This window comes from Suricata suricatta, chromosome 3 (genome assembly GCF_006229205.1).
Source record: "Suricata suricatta isolate VVHF042 chromosome 3, meerkat_22Aug2017_6uvM2_HiC, whole genome shotgun sequence".
Taxonomy (NCBI): Eukaryota; Metazoa; Chordata; class Mammalia; order Carnivora; family Herpestidae; genus Suricata; species Suricata suricatta.
Window position 1 is genome coordinate 144,403,611 of NC_043702.1, and position 15,095 is coordinate 144,418,705.

Genomic DNA, 15,095 nt, shown 5'->3' on the forward strand with positions numbered 1-15,095 from the left:
CCCCGCCCCGCCCCGCCCTGGCGCCGCGGGAGCCCGAGGCCCTTGCGCCTGCGCGCGCCGGAGGGAGGGCGCAGTGCTGGGAGCCCGTGCAGTCCTGCGCTGGCCTCTGTCGACCACGCGTGCTTTTCCCTCCGACCGTTTCGCTTGAAACTGTCCAGTTTGCTCTTCCGGGCGGAGAGTTGACTTGGATCTGTTCTAAGTGTGGGTCCTTTCTGATCACCGTCCGAGCGCAATTTGGAACCCGTCGTGATTCTGTGCGTGTGTGTGTTGGGGGCGGGGTTGTTAAGGAACTGGAGGAGGTAGAGGATCTGAGGAAAAATAGGTTGTGTGTCTATCTGCATTATCAGTTAGACACTTCGTATCCAATGATGTTAATAATGCAAAAGTAAACCAAACTTAGTTTTTAATTTTTGCTGCTGTCCTTCCGTCTGTTCTCTCCACCCTAACAGAGCACAGTTGTAAGGGAAAGTCATCAGGCGTTTACAGTCTTCCTAGCCCATCTTGAGCTGTGTTTTTCTCTGTTTGGGGGGTTTGGCAATCCCTTATTAGTACGAAAATCACAACGTAGCGTTTCTGCTCATGGTTTATAACACCCCAAACCACATAAGTTTAAAGGGAACGTATTTACATTTTTATTATCTGAGAGAGCAAACGCACCCTATCATAAAGATACAAAAGCGATGTAAAAGTAACCCACACACTGTATGCGACCAGTCCCTGATACCTGGTGTTGCTTGCGCCAAAGGAGTAGAAAAGAAAACTTGGAGATTTTCTAAAATTGACTCCCCCACCCGCACTGACAGTAGGCCCTGGGAATCCACTGCTTGGCTCATTCAGGTGTTGAAAATTCTATATAAAGATTCATCAGAAATGTCAAGCAGCTCTTGAGTGTTCTTGTTTATACTCTATTGAAAATGACGTAATTTGTTGCCATATGTCACCATATAAATATGGTAAATAGCAAAAGTTTCATCCTTTTTAGAGCAAACAGCAGTGGCGTGTAAAGGCAGGTTCAGTCAGCCTGGGAAAGGAATAGTTTTTCTCACTTAGGAAATCCCCCTCTTGTTTCATCAGCGTCAGGAGCACAGCCAAATGACTGGAGAATAGACCAGAAGTCAATCCAATAACAAGTTTGTTTTTCAACAAGTCAGAGACCCCCCACACACACACACATCTGCCTCAATGGTCCTTTTCCCACACCTCAAGGCAGATGGGTCTCTTACCTTTCTCCTTGTGTTGATCTGTATCACCGACCATCTTGTAAACTGTCAGCCTTCCTATCACATCTTTGTTGCCACCATTACCTGAGGCTCATCTACGGAGGACAGATCAAGTTTGTGGGGGCAGCCCACAAGCTCAAAGTTCCTCAATCAACATGGAAAGCAGGAGAGCAGGCCCAAATGCAAGAGCAACCTGGTAGGCTTCCAGGTTGCTAGATGATTGCTCTCAGAAGACTCCCAGAAACTATGAGAAGTGGAAAGAAGGCCGCTAACAGAGTTCCCAGTGTTTTGTTTTGGGTTTTCTTCCAAGTCTTTAAACCCAGGTTTCATAAAGAAGTGGGGTCTTGAAAACTGGTCCTTCTGAAGTAGTGTTTACTGTTCCTGGTTTCGTGTAATCTGCTTCGGTGGTTGCAAAAGATTTGAGAGGCCCTATAGACTGGCCTTGAGACTTGGTTGGTGAATTTCTTTGGCCCTGGTCTGGCGTTGCTGGAATGCCTTAGAGAAGAAGACTTAGACTTGAACGCTATGTCTTTTTTGCTCCACGCCTTATCCTTGAAGCACAGCTGGTTAAAATCTCAACCAGATTAAATATTTAGTCATTAAGGAAGACACTCAGAAGAAATAAGCTGTGGCACATACAAAAGTATGTTAGACATTCAGGTGTCCTGCATAGTGTAATGAAAAGGTTCTCTACGTGAACGATGCAGCGTTTCTTCATGCTTAAATGGGTTATATAAAAAGCCCAAAGAGAAAGTTCCTGTACAAAATCTCAGGGATAAATAGTATCAACCCCGTGGCCCAAATCCAGAGAATAGGCCACATTATTTCCTTTGTCATGTACTTGGGACACTGCTGTTTGAATGTCAGTAGAATATGCTTCCTTGTCGTAAAAGTTGCTTTTGATCAGCCTTGTGAAAGCAGTGAGTGTTAATATGTCAAAACAATACCCTTTTCACTTAAAAACAGAACTAACAACACTCCAAAAACAGAAAATAGTATGAAATGTGCAATGGAGTAACACATCATGAAGGTAAAGGGTCCAATAATAGCAAGGTAATACTTTTCCGTACTGACTGTTGGTTTTGATTAGCACCTCTTCTGTAAGTTTAAATCATTATCCACATATTTTAAGTACTGAAATTGCAACTGCAACTTCTGAGTGAAAGTTCATTTTCAGCCTCTTAAGCTCTTAAAGTCATCTAAATCACCTGTTATTAAACTTGTTACCTAGAAACTGAATGAGAAATACCTGAGCAGTGGCTACATAGTTCTTGGGGATAGAGCAGTTCTTGTTTTTCCATCAACTTCTCATTTTTCTCAAACTATATATTTTCTCCTTATGTCACACAAAGTTGGGTTGTATGTAATGTCGGAATGCATTCCGTCTTTAATTGCAAGTGCCACCAGAATTGCTGGGAAGAAGTTTAATATTGTTTAAAGAAAATCTTGCAGTATTTTATGAGTAGAAATTATGGTGAGGAGATACGGTGAATATTGAGATTAATGAATTGTTTCATTTCATTATTCTTCAGGCTGGCCAGCTAAACTATATAGATCCAGCTACTGGCTATACGGTGCTCACACAGCTTGCCCACTTGCAGAGAGGCAAATGCTGTGGCTGTGCCTGCAGACACGTGAGTAGCAAATTCTCACATTACACCAGCAGTTTTCGGTGCTTCTGTAACTTCGTAAATACCTATTATTTGGAAAACAAGTCAAATAAAAAAAAAAGCTAAATAGACCTGGAGTGCACTTTTCACAGGCTGCTTTAGCCAAGGACAACGAAGTCCTTAGGACCAACATAGGACCTTTAAAGTCAGTGGAATTTTGTAACTTTTCTTTGTGAGCATCAGTTCCTTGAAATGCTGGGATTTGAGATTCATGGGAGTTCTTTATCACAAGGAAACTTTTCATGAGGTTTCAAATAAGTCATGTTCACTAGGCAAGTACGAAGAGGGCAGGAAAAGAAATCCAGAATATCACAAACTGGATCCCAGACAGCATTTTTGTCTTTGTTACTAGCTGAATAAATAGAAATGTGATCAGCATTGTGAAGTGGGTTTCCTTTAAATGAAGGAAACCTTCTCTCTCCCCTCCTTCCCTTCTTCCCTCCTTCCCTTTCTTTTATTTTTCTTCATTTCCTTCTCTCCCTCTTCCATTCTTTCTGTGACTCTTTTTTACTCTATCTTCGTAACCATGAATCTAGCTGTCCCAAACCGGGGGCTATATATCTCCTAAAATGTATATTTCAGTGAATGTATCTTTGTGCTCACTGCTTAGGTGAACTAACTAATCCTTCCCTATGTTGGGCAAAAAGAATAAATGGGATTGTGTTTGTCACTATAACTTTTAGAAAGCATATTAGTAATTGGGGCACCTGGGTGGCTCAGTTGGTTAAGCGTCCAGCTGCTTCTCAGGTCATGATCTCACAGTTTGTAGGTTCGAGCCCTGCTTGGGGCTCTATACTGACAGCTCAGAGCCTGGACTCTGCTTTGGATTCTGTGTCTCCCTTTCTCTCTGTCCCTCTCCCGCTCGTTCATTCTCTCTCTCACTTTCTCAAAAATAAGTAACTATTTTTAGAAATTTTAAGCATATTAGTAAGGTACATTGTTATAGCATTAAGGTTATAAACAGCGAACAATCTCTATTTACAGACCATTTTGACTGTATGTTTGAGGACAAGAAGGTAGTATTTCCTTTAACTGATCCACTTTACAGTTATGGAATGAACACTAAATGCATGTATTAACTCTAGCCAGTAATGAAATATTAAGCCTTGATATTTATGTATGTTTCTACCTGTGCCATTGGCTGTTTCTAGTCAAATACATGAGTTTTGCATAAATTGAAGACCTGAGAATTTTCTAAGAGTGAGTTTTTGATAGTAAAATTCTTAAAGTTGGAAGGATGCCTTTAGGAAGTGATTCTTGGACCCTAATTAGGACCATTTGCCATTATTCTCCTCTTAGTCGTCAGGACCCAATAGATCAAATGATCTACATAACATTATTAGCAGTCTCTTTTTTTCCACCATGAGAAGTGTTACACTTTTTCAAGAAGCTTGTTAAATAATTCAATAATAGTTTGTTTTATTTCTTCTGCAGTGTCCATATGGTCAAGTCAATGTTAAGGATCCATTGAAAAGGAAGAAATTCAACTCATACTTTTATGTTTGACAACAATTTTATCTCTGTTCTCCATCTAATTGAGCCTATGTTTAAAAAAAAAAAAACCACCTCTAATCCGAATTGCTTTCTGTGCGGTTAGTCTTTGAGCACTAGTTTAATCATAAGTACATATATTAAAAGAACATCAATAAAATGAAAAAGCCAGCAAATGTTTGTGTGTTTCTGAAGTGGTACATTGATAGTTATTTTCCTTTCTTTTTGCTTCATTATCAGACACATATGTTGAAGAAAGAAAATAATGACTGTTCCATTAAATAAATAGTAGCAATCAGGTCACATTAGTAGCTCTCAATTTTTCTTATAGCCTCTGTTCTCCTACTGTTTTCTCCTCAGTGTTAGCAACCCAAGGGAGGTTGCTGGCAAATAGAAGGGTTTGAATACTGTCTTCATTTTATTTATATCTCAAGCTATAAGAAGATTGATATAATGCTATATTGTGCAGCATATGAGTGCCCAGGAAGTGCCATTCTGCGTCAAGAAATGCTCTCATCTTCCATCTGTTCTCTCAATAAAAACTCTAAATCATTCTGACTTGAGGGTCAGGGCCGCTTAAGATGCCTCTGATTAGACCATTCTTTCTTCCCCCCGCCCGCGCCCTCCCCCCCCCCGCCCCCCCCCCGTTTCCTCCTCCATGTCTCATGGCACTTCCCAGGCAAATCTGTCTTAGGACATTATACTAGCTTTATACCCATTCCATTCACTGCAGTGACAGCACTGGGTAGCAGGATCCAACCTGGGTTAGGAGCTCACAGGAACTATTGTTTCTACATGTTCGTCCCTGCTTCCCTCTGAGGACCATGGTCCCAGAAAGCCTTTTCCTTCCCAGCGGAAGCTGTTCCGTAAAACAAGGCTGCTGTGCGTTGGAGGGCTGGCTCTGCCCAGAGCTCGCCGGCAGACTTCTCTCCCAACGGAATCCAAAAGGCTCTCAGGCACCTCAAGGCTGTCTCGTAGGCTCTGCTGATGGCCTGCATAAGAGGCTTAGAGACCTGCAGCAGCCACATGGTTCTGGAGCTTTCTCACATCTTCGATTCAAAGTAAGAGCCATTCTGCACCATAAAATAAGTGAAAAACAAGGCCAGTCAGGTTCTGATTTTCCCTTTGATTGTGATTTATGCTGTTATTTTTATGTCAAATATGAAACTGTTTTCCCAGAATGTTGGCATTTTAGTGCCCCAGTTTTGCTAGTGCCCCCACTGTGGTGCCCTAAGTCACCCTGCCCGTGGGCCTTGTGAGGTGTTGGCAGCCTCTTGGTATGTAAAAAGGCAATCTCTGTGACCTGGTGCTGTCCTCTCTAGAAATCATTCTGAGGAGGGGAATAGGAGGAGGAGGTAAGCATTACGACTGTGGAGGCAGTTAGACTTTCCAGACAGGTTTATGGACTCCTGGGAGCCAATTTCCTTTCTACTCTCAGGTCAAGACGCAACCGGATAGCTCAGTGTTTTCCACTAGATTCGAAGATTACCAAGTCCACTTTCTGGGTGGGAGCTGGATGGTGCTTTCTCCATCAGTCCCAAGAGAGAAAAGAGGAAGAAATGGAGACTGAAAAGGTCGTCTTTCTGGAGAAACCAGAGAAAGCAGAAAGGAAGTTAATTTTGAAAAGCAACCCCCCTCCGCCACCCCCGACCACCACCACATAAGGCAGTGTTTTGACAAAGCCCCTTGACAGACGGAAATAACTTATGGGATGTCTCCTTCCTAGAGGCAGCTCCTTCCTCCTGTCAGTGTTCTTCCTACCTTAGGAACCTGGCCAAGAAAAAGGACTCCCATGTCCATCAGGGATGATTGTCATGTGAGACTCTTCCTGGTAGAACTTCAAGCAAGCGGGCAACAAGGAAGAAGCGGCTGTTGGGGAGTGGCGGAAGGCGGACGCTCTTACTCTCTCCAGCGTCTGGGGCAGGGCAGCCAAGGGTTGAAGTTCTCCGCTGTGGTTCTGAGAAGATGCTTGTGAACCACACATCAGGGGTGGCGGCAGGCGCTGCTCCCACATTAAACACAATATGGCCACATAAATGGGCCTCACTGCAAGAGCTCCGAGCTATATTGTATTCACACATTGTAAAGTAAAAATCCAGGTTTCTTATTGGGTGTGTCTATACAAACATGTGGATGCCGAGAAATAGAGACTTCCCAGTTTAAGTCAACTCCGGCACTGCTCCCCTTTCATGGTTTCTGGAGACTCCTATCACAAGTCACCATAAGTCAGGGGAAGTAATTTCTAGATTGTTTCCAACATAGACCCAGCAGAACCTGGGGATCTTCTTATGAGGTTTACCTCGGTGGAGGATGGGCATACATTCCTGAAGCAGTGGCACTTCCCTTCTCTAGCAGAAGGGCCCAGTCCTGGTAGTTTTCACTGCAGGTGAATTGCAATGTGCACTTCACTCTCTTCAGAAAACTGCTGACCCATTTGATTTTGCAGAGCAAGGAAGAGAATGGCCTCCCCCCCCAATAAACCTGGGAGCCCCAAACCTGGTGTGTTTCGAAAAGAAGGGACCACCAGAAGGGGAGGTAGACGCTACTGGGCCCTACACCGATCTCTGTTCCACCGCAGTGCCCCTTATCCAAGGCGTTTGCAAAGTCTGTTCCGCTAGGGCATTTCCACTACCAGAAAGCAGCTCGGTTTAAATTAATCTCCAGACAAAGCTAGGGAAGCAGGCTCACTACCAGGAGACTGGCACTTAGTGTGCTGCCTTCCTCTGAGCACTTAGAGACCTCACAATCCCTGGCTAGCCCAGAAGGAACCTCCCTCTCCACTCCATCGCCAAACCTGCCATATCCTTTTCTCTACGTTGGACCAAAGGCTTGAGTTTGTGGACGTCTGCTCGAGGGGGAAGATTTAAAAGTCGGTGCTATTTTTCACTACCCTGCAACTACTAAAAGGTACTTCCGGGTGCCAAAACTCTCCTCTGCCCTCAAAAAAAAAATTCAGATGTTTAAGCGTGTGTGCGTGCGTGTAGTTGGGAGGAGTTGTCAACACCCTCTTGCACGCCTCTGTGGAGAACTTGGTTTCTGAGAAAAGGTTGGGGAGGAGCCCGCAGCTATCTTTACTTGGGGGTGAAGTCGTTCCGGGACGCCCAGCCCACCCGGGACCCCGGCGTGCCCTGCTGCGCGTGGGCACCCCAGGCGCTGAGCTGACTACAAACGGTTTCAAGGTTGAGCTCGTGACCCAAAATCTCCAGACACACGACCCTCCTTTATTGAGACTAAAGGTGTAAAAGTGAGTGTAAACCTGGGAACCATGGGCTCTAGAGGGATTGGGAGATTCATGACGACCACATCTTCCCACTCGAAATGTGTCCGGCAGTGTGAGCTCCGGTGTGCGCTTCAGTGAGGGCGCACCTAGTGGGGTGTGTGTGTGTGTGTGTGTGTGGGTGTGTGTGTGTAACCCCCCCCCCAATATCTAAAATAGTTCGTGACCTCAAAGAGGATGAAAACAGCTGCTTTTGAAAAGGAGCGGATGAAAGCTCCTAAACGTTTCTGGTCGGTGTCGCCAACCACCCATGCGTTGGCCTCGCCGGCGAGCGGAGAAGCTACACTTGAAGGCTTGTCTCCTCCCGGGCTTCGAAAACGGACCGAAATAGGGGCGGGTTCGGGGGAGAGAAAGCGCCTGGGGGACCGAGAATGGGAAGGGAAACGTCGGGGGCGAGGGGAACTTAAAGGTAAACTAGTGCAACTCGTCGGCCGGTGGAACTGGCCAGGGAAGCCAGGCGTTCGAGTGGAACCGGGGTCTCTGTCCTGGGTGCCCTGGGCCACATTCCGGGGTTTGAGATGGAAGGAGAAAGCCAGAGGGCTCGGATCGCTGGCTCCCGCGGGCTCCCCTTCCACCCCGAAGCCGTGTGGCGGAGCTTGCGGGTCTGGTGGAGCGGTGGTCCCCCTCCCCGCGCGCAGCCTCGGGCGCCCCCATCCCGCACTAGTTCCTCTGGCGGCTGATCGCAGCGCGGGGTCCCAGCCCCCGGCGCCCTCGGCCCACGCACCGCGGCGGGGGGTGGGCAGGGGGGCCGCTCCGGCACCCGGACCCGCAGCCCCGGGCTGCCGATCCCGCTCCCCGCACGCCCTTCCCGCACCCGCGCTGGAGCCTCCCAGCAGTCCCCTGGCCCCCGTCTCCGACTGCTGGGGGCGCACTGGGTGGGGGAGTGAGTAAATAATTCTCCAGAGGCCCCGCTTCCCGTTCTCGCTCTGCTTCCCCGAGGCCAGACTGCGCCCGGGGCTGCTGGGGCGACGCAGCCCCTCGGGAACCTGGCGCCAGGTAACCTGGCCCCCGCTCCGTCCCGGGTCTAGGAGTCGGTCTGTGTCCCCGAGAACGCTCATCGTCCCTCTCCCCCCAAGGTCTCAGTCGGTTTTCTCCCGGTTAATCGCCACCCCCACCTCCTAGCCGGGGCCGGTGGCAGAGACACCTCCAGCCCCCGCGCTGCCCCGGCTGGGAACGCCGCTGTGACGCGCGGGGGGCATCTCAAAGTGCCGGGTCCCCGGCGCCTAGTCCGGGAGCGCGGAGAGGGAAGAAGGACCGGGAGGGGCAGGCGGGGATGCGGCGGGGGAGCCATCAATGGCTTAGCGCGGCTTCCCGCAGGAGCTACCGCCCATTCACGGTCTGTGCGGGCACCAGCTGGCGGCAGCATCTTTTAGGTAAGGGTTTCAGGTAGGCAGAGGCCTGCTGGGGTGCCGGGAGCCCAGGGCGCGCCGCGGGACCCCAGCACCCCCGCTGCGCCCAAGCCTCAAGATGCTCAGGGCTTTATGAGGTTCAGTTACAGCCGAGTCCTCCATTAACACCTCCCCTGATTATTGAGAGGCTGGAAGGGCTGAACGCAGCCTCAGAGCGCTTCTCCGCGCGCCAGCCCACCCCTTCCTCCTCCTCCCGATTTGGAAGCATGAACTAAAAATAAAAGACAGGTAGAAGGAGCTGTAGGTCAGAGGTGAGGGATTCGGGTCAATTCCGAGAAAGAGAGAGAGCGAGAGAGCGCCAGAGTGAGAGAGAGCGAGCTTGATTTATTTGGATTAACAGAGGAACCCGCAGCAAGACCTGGGGACCTGCCTGCACCTCTGGCCGCAGCCTCCCGCCCTCTCTCGCCGAGGATCAGGTTCTTGGGGGGGGGGGGGAAGTCTGGACCTCAAGGTAAGATTCCCACGGGGCTGTCTCGTCGGAGCAGTTCTCGGGCCTGGGTGTGCGCCTGGACGGCCGGACGCCCCGGGAGCGTCTCGGGCACTAGCGGAGGCAGGCGGGCTTCACCCGTAGCCGGCCGACGCCGAGGTGGCGGCGGGAAGAGCAGGTCCGACGCACCACCCCCGCGGGGCGGTCGACGGCGCCCGGGGCCCCGGGCCACAGCGCCCGGCTGACGCGCGCATTTTCTCTGCCAGTGCAGCCACCATTACAGCGTGATCAACTCCTTTTGCTCTAAGAATGCTGAACGGCACGACTCTAGAGGCAGGTGAGTTACACCCCAGGTTCCTTCTCGTTTCCTTTTCTTGGGTTGCTGTGCACATCGGGTGTGTGTGTGTGTGTGTGTGTGTGTGTGTGTGTGTGTGTGTGTACGCGTGTGCGCGCCTTCATTGGGTGGAAGAAAGAGGTGTGTGTGTGTGTGTGTGTGTGTGTGTGTGTGTGTGCGCGCGTTAGAAATTAAACCACGTTTAGAAGGCTCTAAAATGTAGTCTCGTTCAGTCTCCTGCCAGGATTCCTGAAAGCTACGTTTCCCTCCTTTTGCCTTTCTCTTGAATGTCTTTGACTTTTTCGAGGATGGAGATGGGGTGGTGGATGTCAGGGCGCAGCTGAGCTGCAAGTTACCGGCTGCGAGAGGGATGCGCCCTGGGTCCTCCGCGGTGCTGCTGGGGGCGTCTCCCCACCGGAAGGGATGGAGGGGGGGACGCAAGGCCGACACCGTTGCTCACCTGTGTAAGGCTTAACTGGAAACTGGCTTCCCCGACATTTTTTGTTCAATGCAAACCCCGCGCAGCAGTTCCTGCGCGCGACCTCAGAGGACGTGGTGCGGGACATCTCCCTTTATTCCTCCGGCGGCTGAGGGCCAGCGGCGTGGCAAATGTCAGGTAAAAGGGCTTCAGATTTCGGACGTGGCAGCCGCCTCTCTCCCCCGGAAAAGAGGCCAGGGGCTACGGGGACGGAGATTTGAACGGAGCGAATTATGGGCAGGTGGCTTTGCGGGGGCAGACGATGTGCGTGGGTCCCAGAGCGCAGAGGGGCAGGGGTCTGAGGTCGAGCGGTGCGCAGCTGGGGCGCGGCCTTGGGTCTCTCCTCCCGCAGGAGGGCTCCCCCGGTCCCAGTCCGCTCAGCCCATTCCCATCTGTTTGGAGGGAGCCCTCCTAGCAGGGCTAAATCAGAGATGCGCCATGCTGCAGTGCCCGTGGTGACCTGTTTGAATATAGAGATTCCCTATGAGCACCGACTAGAAAAGGCCCGGTGGCTCGGGGCCTTCCGCTGACCTTCCGCCCAGCGCAGCCGCGGTGACCAGTATTGAGTGAGCGGTTCCTAGCCCCAGACGACGCTGACTTCCCCGGGCCCTGGGACGCTCTCGACAGGACAGTGCCGAAAGGCAGACACTGCTTCAAGAGCTGCACCTTTCAGACCAAGGGGGCTCCTCAAACAGTTTAACGGGGTCAGGAGGAAAGGTGACCTCTGCCCTTTTAAGGGCAAACCCGGGGCACTGGATCTTGGCCTCCAAAATGCAGATATAAAGAGAACTTGAGTTGCCTGTCTTATCAAGAGATGGGTCTGCTGGGACTTTTTCCTCTCTGGTTGCTCCAGAGAAGAGCAATGCATTCCCTTGATTTCCTTGCCCTCTGGGGAGTTTTTCTGGGCCTGTGTGCGGGACAAAGTTGCCACTTTCTGGAGATTCCAGGACGCAGAACCCTCCATCCCTACTCCTCTGCCCTACTAGAGACCAACCACCCACTTTTCTGAAAGCTGCAACAGTAACCAGATGGATGGATCCTGGAATAATGAAAAAAGTAGACTGCGGGTGCCCCATTGTGAGGAGAGCTGCGCCACTGGTCCGAGTGCAGCTTCCAGTTCAGAGAGGAGAGTTGACATCCTATTATGGGCCCCGGGCTGGGAGAGCCCACTGCACCTGTCCCATTTAGAGAGGCGGAGCCCCAGGAGATGAACCAGGGAGCACTCCAACGTTTATGGAGCACTCTCCTCTCGGGCTATTCTGAAGGATGACTGGCTCCAGTCCCTCCTCTTCATAGGTGAAAGAAGTCAGAGCCACAAAGATACTCTTCTTAAAGTGCTTACTGTTCTTTGTGAATAAGGGGCAGTAAGGGGGGGGCCTCTTAGGTATCTTTAAAGGGCTCTAAGACAACAAGGTTAGGATACACCCAGTTCTTGGAGCATCCCCCCCACAGTGGGCTTCTTCTTGAAGGAACTGTGAAAGGAGGCAGAGCTGGGTGAATGGGGAGCAATCTCTGCAGGATTAAAAAGGACCTCCCAGACTCCAGCAGCACCCCCACCCCTGTCCACCCCTAGCTTTCTGAAAACTTCCTGTATTGGTTGCGAAGGAAGACTCCCCGCAGTCGGCTTCTTTATGAGAAGTAGCAACTCCCACTGGTTGTAGGAACTTATAATCTGAGTTTTATAAGAAAAAGCAGGCATAGCTGGGATCCAGCCCCAAAGCTGGTTGTAGAAGGAGGTCTGGCATGCCTGTACCTGATAGATGATTAACAAGTACTTGGGGGAAAGAAGAATGAATGAATGGGTGATTGGACGGTTTACAGCATTTCTGTGATAGGCTTCCTTGGATACTTCACCGAACTCTGGCTTTTTCCCTTCAGAAGTTTCCAAAGTTTCATCTCTTGCAAGAATAGGGTGGTATTCTTGGGCTCTTTGTTTGTGCTGAGCAGGACCAAAACCCAACAGCCAAGCCTAATTCCAAACACACTCATTTGGTAGGTGGTGTTGGGGGGAGAGCAGGAGTTTAGTTCAGAAACTAGACAAAGCGAGTTCCTGGACTGAGGTCCCAAATTTACTTTTTCCTTGGAGCTTCCTTGGGTTCACTAACCGATTTTCTTCTCAGAAACCCCTCCTCTTTCTTTTCCTCCTCCTCCTTGGGGTCTGAGTCCATTTAGCTGCTGACTTGTGGGAAGGCAATCTGCCCCTTTGTGAGAGGACCTGCTGTCTCTGAAAGGGTTGCTGCTCCCAGCCCCTCCTTGGGGCCCTTCGTTTGTGCACGTGGGTTTGAAAAGCTCATTGATTTCCATCCAAAGGGGCTAATTACATTACTTACAGTAAATAGCAGCCCTGCTGTCCAGTAGGGCTGCCAAAGTGGGGGGGGGGGGAGGTCTCCAGCTTAGTTCACTTGATTGGCTTCATTTTTGTGTGAAATTGTGTTTTATGAGCTGTATTCTGGCACCCGGAGGAGTGTAACAGCGTCCAGTCTGCAAAGAACATTATTTTTGACCCTGAGAAAAGAGCAAAGGGAAGCAGTGGAGTCTTGGGTTTCATGGAAGAGGTGACTCCAGCAGCTTCAGAAGGCGAGGCTTTGGGACAGGAAGTCAAACTGCTGCACAGAGTGGTTCCCTTCCTCCCTTCATCCTTGTCTGCCTGCCGGCCTTCTTTCCTTCCTTCATTCCTTCTTTCCTTCCTTCCTTCCTCTCTCATTTTCATTCTCTCTCTCATTTCTTCCCGTCCCCTTCTTTCTTTCCTTCATCTTTCCCTCCTCTTTCTCTCCCTTCATCTTTCCAGATTTGGCCACTGTTCCAAGTCGGTCTCCCTAGAGGGAAGCAAGTCTGCCACCAGCGCCCCTCTGAGATATCCAGGATGTGTTGGGATGTGCGCCATTCCCCCGGAACGCCGACGGGGAGTGCAGGGAAGCAGGCAGGCACTAGGACTGGGAAGGAAAGAAGCCTCGAGCAGCCTCGGCTTCCTCCTTTCTCTGCTTAAAGCTGGGCTGATTCCTGCCGAAGCTCGGTGCTTCGGGCCCCTAGGGGGCTTCTGGTGGTTTGAATGAATCGACAATATCAGAGTATTGTGGACACTTTTTAATAGGGCCAAGGAGGGGCCACCGCTAACGGGAACAGAGGGAGACAGAACAATCCCGCCTCTTGTGAGGCACAGGTCTGCCATTCTGCTTGTCAGCTCTCACCTTCCCTTCCTCCACCACGTGGAGCCCCCTTCACATCCTCCTAAATGTACGGCACATCCAATTTTACAAGTCCCCGTCCAACAAGGGCAGTGGGAACGGCACGAAATAGGGCATGCCTAGTCCAGAAGGGTCCTCCACTTGCTGCCCACATTGACAAGTTTCCAGTGGGACACTGGAATCACCAGCAGTTTACCTTCAGACCTGACCTAGGTAAGAGAACACCGCACCCCATGTCACGGTTCAGTTGTCTGCTCCCCACTACAAGTCCATGCTGTCCTCTACACTCATTTTTCAAAGAAAAGCTTTTTGCCACCAGTAACCAGAATCCTAGGTTCTCCTAGCCTATTTTTCACTTTTGGATACTTCAGGCTCTGGTAGGGTGGAAGGCCTCTAGGAGAGGTGAGGCGGCCACCCACTTTTAAAAAATGAGTTGAGGAAGAGAGGAATCTCTGTTTAACATTTACTTATTTGGGGGCCCCTGCAAGCTAAGGACGGTAAAGTCCACAAAGACGAAACCCAAAGTTTGGAGCTGACATTCTGTATGCCTTGAGCTGGAGTCTGATCTTGAACTTGGACCAAATAGATGGGCTTTCTGCCTCCTGCACTAGGGCGGGGACAATATGGGCTCCTTTTCCCCTTTAAAACACGATTGCTGGGAACTCTTGGAAGGATGTGTGTGTGTGTGTGTGTGTGTGTGTGTGTGTGTGTGTTGGGGGGAGTAAAAACCCCCTCCTACTACCTTCCCTCCAGCCCCCTCCCCTTTGTAATGTTTGTCCCTGCTTGCCCATCACCAGGGGGTTGAGAGGAGTGTGACAGGTCTTTGTTGTCTGAATAAAAATCCGTGGCAGCTCCAGGGAGAGAACTCCTCCTACTAAATTATCAAAAATGGGCTGGCTTTAGTCTCTTAACAAATTGGACACAGCTACGGCACTAGCAGTCCCCAACCCAACCTACAGGCACTGGGAACTTGCAAGCAGTCAGGGACCGCTGAAAATAGCACTTCTTTTTCTTTCTTTGTGTTCAAAACTATTTTCTTTCTTCGCCAGATTTTGTTTTCCTCCCCCCCGCTGCAGTGTTGTTTCCCATTAGTAACTCGATCTCTCAGAGCAGTAAGATTCGCCTTCTTCGTCTCCTTTCCCCTCCGCCCTTGTTTGTTTGTTTTCTGCACATCCTCTTCAGGGAGCCGCTGGGGTCCCCCCCCCTTTTTTTTTCTTCTCCGAGCAGACCCATTTCCACTCCGTCTGCCTCTTTCTTCTTCCCTCTCTCCCTCCTGCCCGCCGTCCCGGAGCGTCCGTGCGCCCCGGCAGCACGCAGCGCTCTGCGGTTCCTTCCGCTCCTTCACTCGGATGAGCTGAGAGCCGCGGGCGTGTGTATATGGAAATAGTGGGGTGCCGAGCAGAAGACAACTCGTGTCCTTTCCGTCCCCCAGCCATGCTCTTCCACGGGATCTCCGGAGGCCACATCCAAGGCATCATGGAGGAGATGGAGCGCAGATCTAAGACCGAGGCCCGCCTGGCCAAAGGCGCTCAGCTCAACGGCCGCGACGCGGTAAGGAAGGGCCCCCTCGGCGGCGGCCGCTCGGCTCCTGCGCGCTCGGCGGG

The 15,095-nt window shown here is 50.6% G+C and overlaps 2 protein-coding genes across 3 annotated transcripts in view; both read left to right on the forward strand.

Annotated features, from left to right (window-relative positions):
• C3H1orf53 (chromosome 3 C1orf53 homolog) overlaps window positions 1-4,557 on the forward strand; it is a 4,815-nt gene extending 258 nt beyond the window's left edge. Inside the window, exons 2-4 of the mRNA XM_029933383.1 lie at window positions 33-254; window positions 2,753-2,854; window positions 4,325-4,557. Coding sequence (XP_029789243.1) covers window positions 33-254; window positions 2,753-2,854; window positions 4,325-4,396 — 396 coding nt within the window. The 3' untranslated portion in view covers window positions 4,397-4,557. The remainder of the gene's footprint in view (window positions 1-32; window positions 255-2,752; window positions 2,855-4,324) is intronic.
• Window positions 4,558-9,792: 5,235 nt separating this feature from the next.
• The window catches only part of LHX9 (LIM homeobox 9), a 19,714-nt gene continuing 14,411 nt past the window's right edge, over window positions 9,793-15,095 (forward strand). Inside the window, exons 1-2 of one of the 2 annotated variants that reach the window (XM_029933134.1) lie at window positions 9,793-9,831; window positions 14,924-15,042. In XM_029933134.1, the coding sequence (XP_029788994.1) occupies window positions 9,804-9,831; window positions 14,924-15,042 (147 nt within the window). In that variant the 5' untranslated portion in view covers window positions 9,793-9,803. Of the gene's footprint in view, window positions 9,832-14,728; window positions 15,043-15,095 lie in introns of those variants that run through there. The other variant, XM_029933133.1, reaches the window with a different exon arrangement.